A 16,788-nucleotide genomic window follows, 5' to 3' on the forward strand; every position below is an offset into this window, starting at 1 on the left:
AGGCAGGATATGTCCTAAGAGTTCTAGGAATAAAAAAAAAAATCTGCTTTCAAAAGGAAAAATACATTTGAATTAGGGACTCAAATCAGGACGATTAGATCCAAATCAGGAACCCAACTTCAAAATTCAAGGGTGTTAAGATCCAGGGATTTGTTTGGGTCCTTCTCTAATGTCAATAGTGTGTTTGAAATATCACACTATTTTTAAAGCCACATGAAAAAAATCAGAATTTTATTTATTTTTATTTTAACTCATGAGCTGGAGATACCCTCACAGGAACTGTATTTACAATGAAACTCAGTATCACCCCAAACTGCATAAAAATGAACATCTCATTTGATAAATAAAGCAGCAAACTCCTTGTGTCCTCTGCCCCCTCCAAAATCCCTATCAAAATGATGATTTTTTGGCAGCATTCCTTGAGGGTTAAACTTGACCTATTTTGGACCACTGGGGGGGCGAGGGGGGAGAGAGACTACAAAGCAAAGATGCTTCTCCCTATCTTATTAAAACTCTGGCTCCCAGTTTATCTAAAGGTTTTGGTCACTATCACCCTTGCATAGAAGCATGGATCATAGTTAGCCTCAAGTGAACTGCCACTACAAGCAAAAACACAATGGATCCCTGATCTAACCAACCTTACAGAGCTGCTAGAGTCACATACTCCTCCAGAATAGTATCGCTGTTCCTGCCCAGTCGTCAACACTGAGTACCTTTACTAGTATTCTAGAATCCTTTGCACTTGTTCTTCAAAGCTGATGCTCTGTGACGAGCACACAGGATTCTGGGGTGCATCTGAGACTAAAGAAACCTGATACACATGAGTATGCAAAGGATCCTTGTTTTGGATATATGAGACTGTAATCCAAAGACCTCTTGATGCCAACTGCAGAGGTACAAGGGTTCCCAGGGGTACAGGGATCTCCTTAATTCACCAAAAGGGGCCATGTAAAGTCTCTACTGAAAGCCAGTGTCACATTAATGATGTGCAATGTATTATGGAAATTACATGTGGAGTGTTGACCATTGACCCCTGACCTGATCTTGAAGGATCTCTAGTTTTGGGTTTAAAAAAATCTATTTGATAAGCATGCTTGTAGAAATAATAATGAAAGTTATAATGCAAGTACGGAAACCACAGTGTACGTATATATACCAGTATTGAAAACAGGCTGGCTATAAAAAAGTAAAAGTATAGTAAAGAATGCAATTACCATAAGATAGCATGAATGATATATGCTTGACCTAAGGTTATGAAATCTAGTAATATGTATCTTGTGATAATTCAGCTATGTGTCTTGTGATAACCCAGTAAACCACAAATGAACAAATAACAGAATTTGAGAGTCTTTTTCCAACAGCTGTATTGATGAATCAAAGTGACGATTAAAGGAACTGATGGAAATGGTTTGGGTAACTGCTGAAAATGTAATTATGATCTCCCAGAATGCCAGATATGGTCCCCTGGAACACCAAGCACAGACAGGGGGTCAAAACCTAATCAGATTTGATCTTGGATGTATGTGTGTGGAATAAAAAAAGCATCTAAAAGGTAGTCACACCCATCCCTAGTTGGGACATCCAGGTAGTAAGAAGGCAGAAGCCTGTGCAGTCACACCCTCTTATGTAGGTCTCCACTTACTTTGTTTCAGTGTCACTTCCACTGGCTCTACTGGTTGTGAATATGCCAATACAAAGGGTCGTTCTGTTATATTTATTTCAATTTTCTTACTCTTGCTGTACTGATTAAGAGAAGCAATTAAACACATTTCACTTGAAGCATGTGCTTAAATCCCATGAAGTAAATGTGACTGAAGCATGTGTTTAAGTGCTTTACTGAATATAGATGGACCTATGCATATGCTTAAGAACTTTGCCATATCAGGGCCTAGGTTATGGGCCTATTCCAAACAAGCATTATGGTATTCTGGAAATACAGCCCCACACCCATCCCCCTTTGATCTTGTAAACATTCATGCAACTAAGTAATTCTACATATTAGTAAGCCCCTGAAAAAAATAGGAATACTCAACATGTGTACATTTATTCACCTGCGTAAGTGTTTGCAAAACAGGGGCCACAAATTATTTCCGAAAGTGTAGCAGCAGAAATTGTAGTCACAAAATTAGCTGCTTTAATAGTAGCAACATTGGTTTCAAGACTAACAGTTGATCTTAGGATCAAATCTAACAAATTGTCTTGAAAATAATCTGAATTGTTATTCTTTCACTATTTTGTTTGTTTTTGTTTTTAATTTGAGAGTCCTTAATTAAAGAAAATGAACACAGGAGTGAATGATTTTGTGGACATCAAGTTCCTTATCTCATTTTCTTGTCTTAGTACCAAGACGTACAGAAAGATAAAACACCTCCAAAAAGCCTGGGGGATTCGTATGAGAACTTCACAGCAGAAGTATCCCTTTCCAGCAGGGCCGGCCCACAACATTTTGGCACCTGAGGCGGGGAGTTCAAATGACGCCCCCATGCCCCCTCGCTTGGGTCAAAACTTTGAAAGGTCTCAATTCTGCCTTCTTCCTGTTCTACTCCTCTCATGGTATTGGTCTGCTACCTACCCCAATAAAGGAGAACTAACAAATTAAAATGCAAAAAGAAATGGAGTACTTGTGGCACCTTAGCGACTAACCAATTTATTTGAGCATAAGCTTTCGTGAGCTACAGCAGTGAGCTGTGAGCAGTGAGCTACAGCAGTGAGCAGTGAGCTGTACAGCTGTAGCTCACGAAAGTTTATGCTCAGATAAATTGGTTAGTTGCTAAGGTGCCACAAGTACTCCTTTTCTTTTGTGGATACAGACTAACACGGCTGCTACTCTGAAACTTAAAATGCCTTGTTCAAAAATGCTAAGTAACACTTAACTTTCAAACGCCTGAACAACAAATGTAACTTTTCTTGTCTGCATAGTAAACACTGGCATTTTTATCTGTTTGAATAATCAAAGTGGTGCTTTCCGTGCCTTCTTGGTTGCAAAGATTTGAACTGCTTCCTTAAGGTCCACAGTCTGGGCCAGCTCACGCTCTATTGAGATGCTTGCAAGGCCGACCAGCCTCTCCTGTGTCATTGTGGAGCATAGATGTGTTTTTATTAACTTCAGCTTGGAGAAGCAGCGTTCTCCACTGGCAACTGTAACAGGAAGTGTTAGAAGTATGCACAGAGCAACAAAAGCACTTGGAAAGAGGGTAGTCATCTTATTTGTGCACAAATATTCCAGAACAGCCGTTGGAGTTGTTCCTGCTGAAATGTATCTTGAAAGGTCTTTCAGTTCATCACCTAAATCACTCACATCAATATTGCACGTAATCATGTGTCAACACTGTCTCTAGTGCTCTGCATTGCTGGTGTATAGTGAAGAGTTTTGGAATACCATACAAAATCCCAAATATACTGCTGTGTTCCTTGAGCTGCATGAAACGTTCTTCAACTGACTTTTATTGCACAATCTAGCACCTGGTTAAAGAATTCAACTTTGAATTGTTGTTTGGGTTCTCTTATGGGATTATCCCGTGCCTCGTAATCAAAATGTCTTCTTCTTCAGTGACTCTTGTATTCTTGAATGGGTGGGCTATTCTTGAATAGCTTCAGTGTGAAGTTCCTCTGCCAACTTCTGTGCACTCTTCAGAACATTTTGAAATCCCTCATCGGACTGGTAAGACCATAGGTCTGACTTTGCTTTGTCCAGTTGTTCCATTGCTCCAGACATATCATGGTTAACACCTTGGAGTATCTTGCTTACAACATTTATTTCAAACAGTATGTCATGCCACAACACTAAGCCACACAGAATTTGAAGTCATGTATGTTTCTGGTGATTCAATTTCCCTCTGCCACTGTTCTCCCACAAACAGTTCCTGTCATAGCATTATCCTCCATAATGGCAACTATGGCATCATCTATATTCCCAATTTGGTGTCTGATAGGCTTTATTGCCTCCACTTGACTTTCCCATCATGTGGCACTCAGTGGTTTCAGTGTCAGAGGATTTCCCAGATGTTGCTTCAAAATTTGCCATTGATGAGTTGATGCAGAGAAAACTACATAGATGCTTTGAATTACATTAAAAAAATTCAGCAGTCTCACTAGAAGCTGATGTTGCATCACTGACCACCAAGTTCAATGAATGAGAACTGCATGGGACAAAAAAAAAGCTTGAGGGTTTAACTCTCGGATCCGTGTCTGCACTTCTCTGTTCTTTCCTCTCATGTTGGCACCATTATTGTAGCCCTGACCTCTCATGTCAGCTATCGCAATTCTCGTACCTTCCAGCTTTTTAAGAGCATATTTGTCATACCAGCTCCTATAGTATCATCAATGTCAATAAATTCTAGAAAATGCTCTCTGACAGTCACCATTGCAGGGACATTTTCACTAGGTTCTGTTGTTGTTACAAAACGCACCATTAAAGTAATTTGTTCTGTATGGCTGATGTCAGGTGTGCAGTCCAGAATAACAGAGTAATATCTTGCTGACTTCAGATCTGCCACAATCTTCTGTTTGATTTTTGTTACCAGTAACTGTATGATCTCATTTTGAATAGTTTTTCCAAGGTAGTGGTGTGTACATTTCTTGAGTGGCAACTCTTCTTAGATGCTCCTGGAGTACAGCATCAAACTCAGCCATCAGCTCCACAATTTTAAGGAAGTTTCCATTGTTTGGCACATACAGCTGATCTGAAGTGCCATGCAGTGCTAGGTTTCTCACAATGGCAATGAGACTTTTCAGAACATTTTGCCAGTAAAGAGACTCTGATGAAATCTTCTCTTGATGCTGATCATCTATGGTGGCCTTTAAACTTAGTCTCATCTCAAGCTCTTTCCACCTATGGAATGCTCTCTGGTGACTGCTGCCTTCTCATGGCATGCCAGTTTTCTAGCCAGATTCTTCCAGTCCTTTGTTTCTGTAGAACCCAATGTGGCTGGAACATTAGACTGGAAGAGTTTGCAACAAAACCAGTATGCAGCATTCTGCATTTTTGAGTATATAAGCCATGGCCTCTCCACTTTGTCACCATTGGGGATTTCACGCCAGTAATGTGTTGGATGGAAACTTCTGTTTTCATTGTCTTTGGGGAACATGAAGTTTTCCACTTGCTGTGGCCCATGCAGTACAAAGAAGTCCCTCAGGCTACTGCTCAAGTGGGTTCCCAGTCCTGGATCATCTAGACTTAAGGAACTAAACTCAGCAGCAGCTGTTTCTTGCACCTCCACCATACTCTTCTCTGATCTACACTTTTTTTCAGGAATGTGCATGGTTACATCCATAGATGCTGTAGTAGCTGCCCCGTCACCTGCACTCTGACTAACTGGAAGATCAGGCATCTCCTCACCACTCACATCCCCACTGGGGCTGGAAGGCTCACTGTGAACATTTGTGTCTATGTATCTCAGGAGAGCTCCTTCCTGCTTAGACAGAAAAGCTTCCTTTGCTTTCTTTCTTTTTCTGAATGTTGCCCACAGGGGCATTTTCTTCTTTCACTCAGGACTGCTGTTCTGTGTCAGCTATAGTGGCTCTCAACACTCATCTGAAGGGGACAAATAAGCAGGTTGGTCGCAGGGCCTGAGTGAGGGAAGATAGCAGCGTATTAAGGGCCTAACTGGCTTCTACTACTTCAGTTGACTGCCTGTTCTCCTCAAGTGCATTCAGGGAAGCAGCAGGAAACAGGAAGCTCCCTGAGAAGCTGGTGTTAATCAGGCAAGGCTCCTGGGGATGCTAGAGAGGTACATAAGAGGCTCCTCCTCCTCTCTCTCCCTGCAGCTCCTGCTGCTTTCTGTTATTCCTTCTCACCTTTTCTCCTGCCTGCCTGTTATGTTTCTTGTGCCCTTCTTCCTCCAGTACAGCGCGCCACCATCTCTGTGCATCTAGAGCAGAGAGAATACATATGCACCAGCGGCAGACACAATTTTCTACACTCTGGGTCCTAGTGGCACCCCACCCAGTCTGGCACCTGAGGCGGCCACCCCAGTTCGCCTCATGGTAAGGCCAGCATTCTGCTTAAGAGCCACAGATGGCTCAGTGTTGAGAAAAGATGATAGCACCAAAGATTTCTAGAGTCAGCTACTGGAACTAAGCACTTTATGAGCAACAACTTCATTGCTATGGTAAGTGTGTCAAAATAAGAGTTTGTTACTGAATAAAATATTTTAAGCCCATATTTCCCCAGAACTCCCGCCTGCTGAACAGAGAAAAGGACAGAAGGGACATCATACCCACTAGTTTGGATGTGGAAAAAAGCATCATTGGCTGGCTGCTAGCTGAGAAAGGAAGAGAGGGATTATCTCAATGGTGAACATCTGGACTGTGTATAAAAAGGCAATGAAGTTTTTTTTTTTTTTACACATAGTAATTCCTTCAGTTCCTCTTGATTTTTATCATTCAAAGGAACAGTAGTGCTCCAGTATGCTTTAATAGATTATTAACATGAAAAAGACACGGAAATTGTATTGATCTGGTTTAGTGTATTAAATGTATGTATGCATATACTGTACACACACATCTGTGGTTCACTAGCTGAAAAACACAGTTCACTGTAACTAATCTCACCATACATGGGAATCACCAGACAGGATGTATAAAAAACAAATTGATTTTATCACTTTCAACTGTAGGTATACAAAACAGTGTTAAGAAGGTTAAGGTTATGCCAAGTATAGATTCTGGATCAGATCATGGATTGGTATTGATAAATCTGAATATCAAACTGAAAAAGTTACAGAAAGCCAAAAGCTCTCAAGGATGGAACCTTGCACCTCTGACAAATCATGTGATACAAAGTCACTACCAAGAAAAAGTGACTACTAAGCGACTTGGGAACAGCTGAAACATGCTATCAAAGAAGCTGCAGATAAACATGTAGGGAAGAAGTTTCTAGCTAAGAAAAATCCATGGGTAACAGATGAAATCATTGGTCAGATAGACAAAAGGAGGGAAGTAAAACCACAAAGATCAACAGCAGAAAGAGAGGAATACCAAAGACAAAATCAAAATTATACAAATGCAAGAAATGCATTTATAGAAATGCAAGAAATTGAACAACAGGATAAAGAGACCAAAGTGAGATGTATCAAAAGATAATAGCCTTTAGCTACAGAAGAAAGGAGATCAATATGACCCTTAAGGAAAAAAATGGACACTCTCTGATAGACTCTAAAGATAAGAAAGAGAGATGGCGAGAATACATCATAGAACTATATGGTGATGATAACCCTCAAAAACCTAAAAAAGGGATTGATGAATTAAGCCCGTCAATAATGGATGAAAAAATCACAGTAGCAATAAAAAGACTTCCGAAAGGAAAAGCACTAGGTTGTGACAGAATACTAGCTGAACTGTTAAAAAGCATAGGGGAATGAAGGCTTCAAAGCTCTGTCAGATGTAATGAAGAATAAGTTTGAGAATTGCCAGAAGATTTTACAACATAACTGGGTATCCAAATCCTTAAAAAGAACACCACTATGGATTGTAAAAACTACAGAACAATTGACTTAGTATTGCATGCCTCTAAGATACGTTTGTGAGTTGCTCAATACCAAATTAAAGGAAAAATTGATAAGGAAATAAGCAAACAACAATACAGGTTCAACTGTGGAAAGGGCACGATCAACGCCATTATGAACTTGAAGCTCATACTGGAAAGATCAATTGAAATGGGGAAAACAGCATACTTGTGTTTCACTGACTTCCAAAAAGCACTTGACAGAATCTACCTCTACAAATTACTCAATGTATTAAGATCTGTGTGGACTGATGGATACAAACTCTGAGTAATAAAACAATTATGCTGAAATCAGAAGGTAATTATAATGGGAGATGAAAATGAAAATCTAATAGAGATCAAGAGAGAAAACTGAGACAAGGTGATCAACTTTATTCAACATTTATAGTGAGTGCTTAATTAAATTAATACAAGCAACAGAAGAAGGTATTAAGATGAGTGGAAAAATTGGTGAATAATTTCTTCTATGCAGATGACAGTGCTGATGGCTGATTTGGAAGATCTCATGAAGTTAGTAGAGACTGTATATGAATATGGCAAAGAATATGGTCTAAAGTGGAACATGGATAAGACAAAAACTATGGCACTAGACAAGGATCCTGGGAAAACATGTAAGAGTCCAGTGAATGACACAGCCACACAACAACTAAGAAATCATTGCTACTTTGGAAGCATCGTTACAGAAGATCAGATACTGAAGTCACACCAGACTAGAAAGACACCAAAAGAGACATCTGGAAGAATAAACATCTGATGAGACTGGTGATTATTGTAATTTAGCAAATGCTATTAGAGATCTTATTAAAAGAATGATTCAATTTTCAGGGCACATTTTAAAAGGGTCAGTGGCATGACGTGTTTGCAGGTACTGGAAGGGAAAACTGATAGCAGAACAACACAAGGCAGAAAAAGATCTTGGATGAATGATGTGGTATACTGGGTGGATCAAAAGGAGATCAGCAGAGGATCATACAGAATGGACTACCATGGTCGCAAACTTCCACTAACAGAGATGCCACATAAGATGTGGATGAAATATCTTACATTCTGGAATCTAAAAAATGTCAACTTTACTACTTTAAATAAAAAAATCCAACAGATACTTGAAGTCACAATATTTTTATCCAGTTAAAAAAATCTGAGATGATACCAATCACAGAAAGGATAAAAAAGTTCTCCTATGGAAGTTCAAAATACATGCCCTTCCCTCCCAGCACTGAACATTAATTCTTTTCACACTTATGAAAAAAATAATTGAATGCTTCAGTAGTTTAACAGGGCTCAAATAATCAAATAGTTTAACAGGGCTCAAAATGATTTTTCTGTATTTTTTATAACATAGCCTATCACATTAAATATTAATTATGGTTCTATTAAAGTTACTGTATAGAAAATCAAATTTCTTTCCTTTTTCTGGGGTTAAGTATTATATAAAGAAACAGCTTACCTTGAACTGTTAGAGTTGCTGATGCTTCAGCTTTTCCAACCATATTTTCGGCAACACAAATATAAGACCCCATGTCTCCTGCCAAAACTTTCCGGATTTTCAAAGTGTGATCATCACGGATTTCATATCTTAAATACATATAACAGCAAATGAGCGTGACAGTATAAATAGAAAATAATATTGCCAGTTTCTTTAGTGTATAAAGAGTAAGCGTAAGAAGTTTTTGCCTTCAAATTCATATGTTTCTCTGAGATATGAGCATATTTAAGCAATACATGAAACATGTGTATTGCCTTCGAACTATGGACATTTTTTTTCAAAACAAACATATTTGAGAGCTTAATCTGATCTCACTTACAATGTGAAAATCAAGATCATCACTAATAAAATAATCGTAAATGGTAAATCTGGTGTAAGTGACATTAGACTTTGGCCTAAAGACTTTTAATTACAATACATTTAGTAAACATATTTAATGATATTTCTAAAAGAAAAAAAATAATCCATATATTTTTCTTCATTTGCATGTGGGAAGATGTAAAAATCAGGAGCTATAAGGTTTTAAAAGATTAAAAAAGCAGCATTGGTCTTATGAACATAACCAAAGGCCATCTTAAAGTCAAGCTAAAACATAACTCATTCAATCGTTTTATAAGGAAATAACATAGCCTTATAATATTCTCTCCAATTTCATCACCTTTTACTCATCTTTGCATAATGTAGCCAGTGTGTTTCTAGTCCTAGAAAGCAGCTATTTTACCCTATATGCAGTAGTTTTTAGATAAATTATAAACTGGATTAACAGGAAACAAGATGTGGCTGTAGAAGATGAAGGGACCCAAATGTTACAGTATGTCCTCTTCGAGGGAAAAAAAACCACCAATACTTTAAAAACTGATGATTAGGAATTTAAGCAAAAATGCAAAAAAAAAAACTTCATGTGTTTCCTTTTTACAAGGCTACTTTACTTTCCACTCTGTTAGGCCAATGACGGAAGAGATGTGAATTGGAGACTTGATAACAAAAAAAGCAGGTCTCCTAAGAGCAGCACTATACATTAGCAGGCTGCATCTTGCATCAATTGCAATTCCACTGTCCACTTCTTGGTGCTGTAGCCTAATTATATTATCTATTTGACATTTTACAGTAGTTTTGATAATTACAGTAGGTACTTCAAGTACAGAATTCATTCATGCCATACATTGTTGTTTGAATTTGATACTTTTGCTATTTTTGTAGTAGGTTGGAAAGATTTTAGTTCAAGCTGTTTCTAAGTTTTCAACACAAGTGAATTATATCTGTAAGCAGAGGACCACGGGATTCAGAAATAGAAGAGTCCTATTAGATCACCAAGCCCATCCATACAAGCACAGGAATGATCCCCTCTTAGATATCAAACTGATACCCGCACTTGATCTTATCCAAAAGGTAACTTAACATACTGCACCTTGCTTTTGGTAATTCCCCATCATCTTTTCGCCATCTTACTGTAGGTACAGGGTCGCCCCGAGCCTCACATTTAAACTCTGCACTGTCTTCCACAGTTACAGCCAAATTACTGGGTCTCTTCACAAAAGATGGTCTTTCTAAAGGAAAGGAAAGAAACACTGGATTACAGCTAAAGGCACAGCACCGCAACACCTGCAGTGCCTCAGGGTGGCTGATGTGGGGATTCCAGAGTTACTTGTGTGCAGCCAGGTAAATTTTGTTGTAAGAACAACAAAAATCAGGTACACAATGTAGATATGCAAATTACATTAGACCTGACTCTGGGCTTGTCTACACTACTGCTTAACTTGATGTACGTTATGTCGCTCAGGGGTGTGAAACGCCCCCCCCCCCAGGGACATAAGTTACATTGACTTAAAGCGGTGTCCACACCCACGCGCTGTGGGTGGGAGATGCTCCCCCACCGACATAGCTTCTGCCTCTCGTTGAGGTGGAGTAATTATGTCGACAGGAGAGCTCTTTCCCATCGGTATAGTGTGTCTTCACCAGGTGCAGTACAGCGGTGCAGCTGCATGAGTGCTGCTGCACCAATGTAGCGCAGTAGTGTAGACTAGCCCTAAGTGGCCTCAGTTTCTCTTCAGCAACAGAAACAGATCTGCTGCAAGGCACCAAAGCTGACAACGGGCATCACTATTTTATTGTACCTTTGACAGAAAGCACACATTAAGTATTGCCTCCGCAGAGACCCTGATGCAATGGGGAAGTACTGAACATATTCTGAGGCTAGTTAAAGCCACCACCGAATCTTCGGTATGACTGTACCTTGTCATCAGTAACAGTTTGTGTTTGATAGAATCACTTCAAGTGCAGCAAAGAGAAAAGTGATCATTTTCTTTCTCACCAGCACAAAGAAAAAAGAAAATTACTTCTGTATAATTTTTGTTCACAGAAGTAGCTGTTATCACAGGTCCATGCTCATATTACGTATCAGGCAGGAACGTCTATAGGTTTTGAATTTTTTTACAGCTAACCTCAACACACATGAAGTGGAAGAGAACACTTCGCTGAGCTCTAAATATAAGTTGCTGAGAAGGTTTTATTCATATATTTGAAACATGCACTTTCCACTCTGTGGATAAGGTGGATAGAGGAGAGTGAACTTATAACAACATACCCGTTACAGGTAAATATATTTTCTCTATAACGTACAGTAGAAATTATAACAGAACCTCACTCCTGGAATGTAAAAGTTATCTTGCCTCTACAAGAGCCCAAACAATAGGCAGAGGATGTTATAAAGGAGCTACCATCACAAACAGGTTTAATGCAGCTAACTGGCATAAAAAAAAGTATTGGTGCAACAGAAGCAAAACACGTTTACTTGCACAGTTATTTAGAAAGTAATAAAAATCCCCAAAGCCCTCAAGGCATGTAGGTGCAAAAAGGTTGCAGGGAAGCCTGTTGAGCACTCTGAAGCCAGTACATAAAATTCTGGAAATGGCGAGCCTAGATTTATTGAAGGAGAAGAGTCTAATAATGATGTTTGGCAAAACTATGCAAAAGAAAAATTATTCTGACCTAGTAACAGTGACATGCCGGACTGCTAGGCAATACCAGTGAACATGGCAGTCAAGCAGTTCTTTAGATCCTATCGGAAGGTTAAGGATGAAAATGATATATTAATAGTCCAAGAGTTTCTGCCTACTTCAGATAGGTATTAGGGCGTTTTCATAACAGACGCTCAGTAAAAATAACTTCAGGATGTATAAGAAGGAAAGGAGAAGTTTGGCTGGATAAATGTAAAAAATATCATCTCTCCAGTTGAGAATACTTACCTATCTATCTATAGGAAAATGAACCTGTTCTCTCGAGTCCTAGGCTAGTGCCCTACCCAATACACCATTCTTCCTCTCCAGAGGGGAATCTTTTTTGTTCCCCAGGACAAAAATCAGAGATAAATTTTGAATTAAAGAGAAACAAAAAACAAAATGAAAACCCTTGAAGATTTCCTTCTTCCTATAAGTCTTCAGAAAGGAGAATCAAACTAATACTTTCCAATAAGGCAACTATAACTCATCAATACTACCATTCCTGGGATAATGGTAAAAAGATACTGGTGTGGGTAATTAACCAATGCAGCTGCATGGGCACTTAATATAAGAACCATACTCATGCAAACAAAGTTTCTTGTAATTTCCAGACTTCACAAAGATGGAAGTCCTAACAGTTGACTTGACTTAAATTTACCTCTAAACCAAGTGTTTCCAAGGCATCTGAAATAGAAAATATCACAGCAATATACAGGAAAATATCCTGAGCTTCCCCAAAAAATCACCACGTCTTGCCGATTGCTGAGAAGATGCCAACATAGTTTGAGATGCTAAACACTGTCAACTTATTAAGGAACTCCCCACCACTCATAAACACTGAACAGGATTTCAAGATGTCTAGCATCTGAATTGGACTGAAAACAAATAAAGTCACTGAACACTGAGGAGGAAGTGCCTCAAACAGAATAAAATACCACTGCTAGAGACAGGGCCAGCACTGAGGAACTTGACCTGAATCCAGCTATTTTCAAACTTCAATGTTGCTGTGAAGTTTCCAAGCTCATGGGTGTAAACCCTGCAGTCATAAAGTGTTTGTTCCCAGGATAAAAAGGGTTAAGCTGTTTCCAAGCCTTATACTGCTTTGAAGCAACATTTCACACTGAGAGTCCAGAATCAGGATTGCACTGAAGATCCTGAAGCAGCCATGAAATGCCAAAGATATTCTGAGGCTGAACTGCAGACATCATAGGGTCTTGTCTACGAAGACAAAAAAGGTGTGGTTTTTCAATCAAGGTAGTTTGAGTTAGTTAATTTGACTGAAGATCTCCTTTAATGATTGATTAGACATGGTGTAATGTCTCTAGGATTATTTGAGCTAGTTGTTTGGTAGCAAATTTATGCCACTCAGCAAGTCTCAAAGTGGTATCCCACCTCCTGTTTTACTAGGTCAACGTATATGTATGCAGATAACAGATCTATCCATATTTTAAGATTTCATTACATAAATGATTCAGTAAAGTTTCCAAGATTATATTAGTTTCCTCGTGGAAGAGGAAAACGATACATATGCTTGTTATTGAAGTTAATTGAAGTTAATTCTTGTTTTGATATTATTTATAAATACTGTTATGGTCAGTGTAAACTGGAATTATCTGCAGTGTGAAAACTAAGTCAGATCTGACCGCATAAGTGAAAAAAACCCTATATTTTGTGTTCACAAATCAGCATAGTTCGCTGACTTGTGTTCATTATTTCCTCTTTTCCCTCGATTTTCATCCTGTTCTGGAGTAACAAACCTCTTTATTTCAACGATATTCCATTCCATCGGCTGAAGAACCGATATTGATCATTTATTTTCTGGAATATGCCATGAGGCGGATATCCATGACTGTCACAAAAACACGCCCAATGTTAACATAGCAAAAGAGCTGGATGATAACAAAAAAAAAAAAAAAAAGCCCTTGCTATAAAACTGCTTCTCCCCATACCAAAAAATGAAGCTGTATTAAATACTGGCATTTTCACTAATGAAGTGTCACACAATGGAGTCTCTCTTACCTAAAACGGTGAGCTCTGCCACTTCACTCTCTCGTTCTCCCACCATATTTGTTCCGACACAGACGTACTTGCCAGCATCATTCTTTCTCGTGTAGGTAATCATGAGCTTTCCTCCTCTGATCTAGGACAAGTCAAGAATAATAAAAATTACTTCTAAAATAATCAATTAGATAATGTCTGTAAAGTGTTCTAAAGATGTACCGTGCTATGTAGATGCTAAGTATGATTATGAAATTATGATTAATTTTGTTGGGGATTGGTCCTGTTTGAGCAGAGAGTTGGACTAGATGACATCCTGAGGTCCCTTCCAACCCTGATATTCTATGATTCTATGAAACTCTAATTGCTGATTGTAGACTCTTGCTTGGTGCATCTCATTTACTGCACATCTATTTCAGCAATAGAAAGCATAAAATACAGAATACTGAGCAAATTTTATTTGGACTTCCATCTAAAATTAGAAAGTTTTAGTCTCCAAAGCCTTTTAGTTATGGATAACAAACAACCGTATGAGATCATGCTTTAGGAATTTGAGGTTGGGTGGAGAAACAAGGCTAATTAACAACTTTGACACCAAAAGCATTTTGTTCAGCTTATTAACTTTATATTTTTTTATTTCTGTATTTTAAAAACTCTTCACTTTTATGGATCCAGAAGATACTCCACTTCAATCTGTCTACTACCAAGTAGTGGCTGTTCCTTGCTTCTGTTTAATGCTTGATAGATACAGGTTCTATTTCCTTTCTACTGTTAATATATCAGAATTAGACACATCTAATATGGTCTTTGCATACAAATTATTTCAATGTCTTTCTGCTTGGTGACAAAAATATATTTAATTCATACCTTAGAGACAAATTTGCCATTCAGCGCTGAGTTGTTGTCTTCTTGTTTATAAACTATGAAAAGTTTACAACAACAGAAAACCCCTCTCACCTGCATCACAACTTTACATTTAATTAGATTCCACTAACCATAGATTTCAGAGTAACAGCCGTGTTAGTCTGTATTCGCAAAAAGAAAAGGAGTACTTGTGGCACCTTAGAGACTAACCAATTTATTTGAGCATGAGCTTTCGTGTGAGCTGTAGCTCACGAAAGCTCATGCTCAAATAAATTGGTTAGTCTCTAAGGTGCCACAAGTACTCCTTTTCTTTTCACTAACCATAGAGCGGTTAAGTACCTCAGCAAAAAAACTGAAAATCACTATTTAAAAACTGCTTGTCAATTTAAAAAAAAATCTGACTTCTGTTCACATGCACCACCAAGAGCGTGGGTCTGCTTGCTTATGCCCTACATTACTGGTACTGGTAGAGTAAATAAATGATGCCTTCTCCCTAGGATAGATCCTGATAGAAATACCATACCTCACAACCTGTGTAGCAATAAGATATATTTATACCAAGATTTTGTTTTAATGGAAGCCTAACATTTGGCTCCTAAATCCACATTTATACAAATAAGTAAGGGTCTGATGTTCAGAAGTGCTGAGCACTCAGGTAGAGGTATACAGAGCCTATATTTGGCAATATTTGGAGTTAGTTAGCTAACTTCCTGCTCTTATTTACTCCAGTTCATTTCTTTGCAAGTTAATGGAGTTGAACCAGTATGAGCAAAGAATTCCCCGCAGATGTTTCATAGTGAACAGTGCTACATTTTACTTAAAATAGATTGTGAAATATAAGCCAAAAATCTGATTCCCTCTTTATTTAATAAAAGCCTTGGTTAATTAAGTTTTTAAACTTCAACAAAACATGTTCACAACAGAACAAACACATACATTTATCTGAATAAATCTCCTGTTGCCTGCAATGCCACTTAAATATTCTTTAATGATTTTTGTAAGTTAGCATAGGCTTAAAACTCAGATCACATATGATAATAATTTAAGTTGAACTGTAGCGGAAAAACAAAAGGTGCCTATAAAGTTACATTAAAAGGCTTAATACAATCAGTGACTAGCCAGAGAATGTTCACAATGTGAAGTACTTTGCTCAAGTTGCCTGCAGCTAGAAATCTATCCCTGAGAACTTCACATCTTGAGCGGCATTGGACTCTTATTATCATTGTAAGACATATACACACAATGATGATAGTCAGTTATTGAGATAGATGGACATGCACTTATAATGTAGATAGTATTGAATACAAATGTCATGCTTTTGCTGTTGGCGCACATCATTTCAGAGAGAAAAAGCAATGTCCTTTATCTAGCAATGATGAAATTTCAATTGGAATTTGAAGCATGTCTAATGGAGTATTAAAGGTGACCTGTAAATATTTTTTTTAAAGTAAGGTAAATGTGTTTTTACTTGCTGATAGCCTTAAACAGCAAGAGAAAAGTATGAAGTACATAACTAGATTTTCATTTCATATCCCCCAAAGTCATACAATTTAAAGGACTGCAATAATAAATATTATCAAGGTGTTATATTATTCATTGTATGTGTGCATATTTGTATAACTACTTCTAGATATACATACACACATCTCTCTCTCCCTCTCCATATCTATATCAACATTGACTATATGGTCGTGTGAAATAAAAGTTTATTGGCTTACCTGAGGGTAGTTGAACTACTCACTCATCTCAAACTTAAGTAGATGAAAGGTGGGATTTCCACATGTACCTCAGTGACTTAAGAGCACAAGTTCCATTGACTTTGAATGACACTTGAGCTCCTGGTTTGACATTTATGAAAATCCCACCTTTATATCAACCTTTTTAACATATCACCATACATTCTGTATGAACCATAATTTACAGAAAAACAATATTCT

At 38.1% G+C, this 16,788-nt stretch overlaps 1 protein-coding gene across 4 annotated transcripts in view; it reads right to left on the minus strand.

Moving 5' to 3' along the window:
• Nucleotides 1-16,788, minus strand: part of ROBO1 (roundabout guidance receptor 1) — a 440,544-nt gene that overhangs the window by 100,147 nt on the left and 323,609 nt on the right. For all 4 annotated transcript variants that reach the window (XM_073303979.1, XM_073303988.1, XM_073303999.1 and 1 more), the window contains exons 4-6: nt 14,009-14,129; nt 10,399-10,537; nt 8,952-9,079 (exon numbers count right to left, since the gene is read on the minus strand). In XM_073303979.1, the coding sequence (XP_073160080.1) occupies nt 8,952-9,079; nt 10,399-10,537; nt 14,009-14,129 (388 nt within the window). The remainder of the gene's footprint in view (nt 1-8,951; nt 9,080-10,398; nt 10,538-14,008; nt 14,130-16,788) is intronic.

Source organism: Lepidochelys kempii, chromosome 1 (assembly GCF_965140265.1).
Source record: "Lepidochelys kempii isolate rLepKem1 chromosome 1, rLepKem1.hap2, whole genome shotgun sequence".
Taxonomy (NCBI): Eukaryota; Metazoa; Chordata; order Testudines; family Cheloniidae; genus Lepidochelys; species Lepidochelys kempii.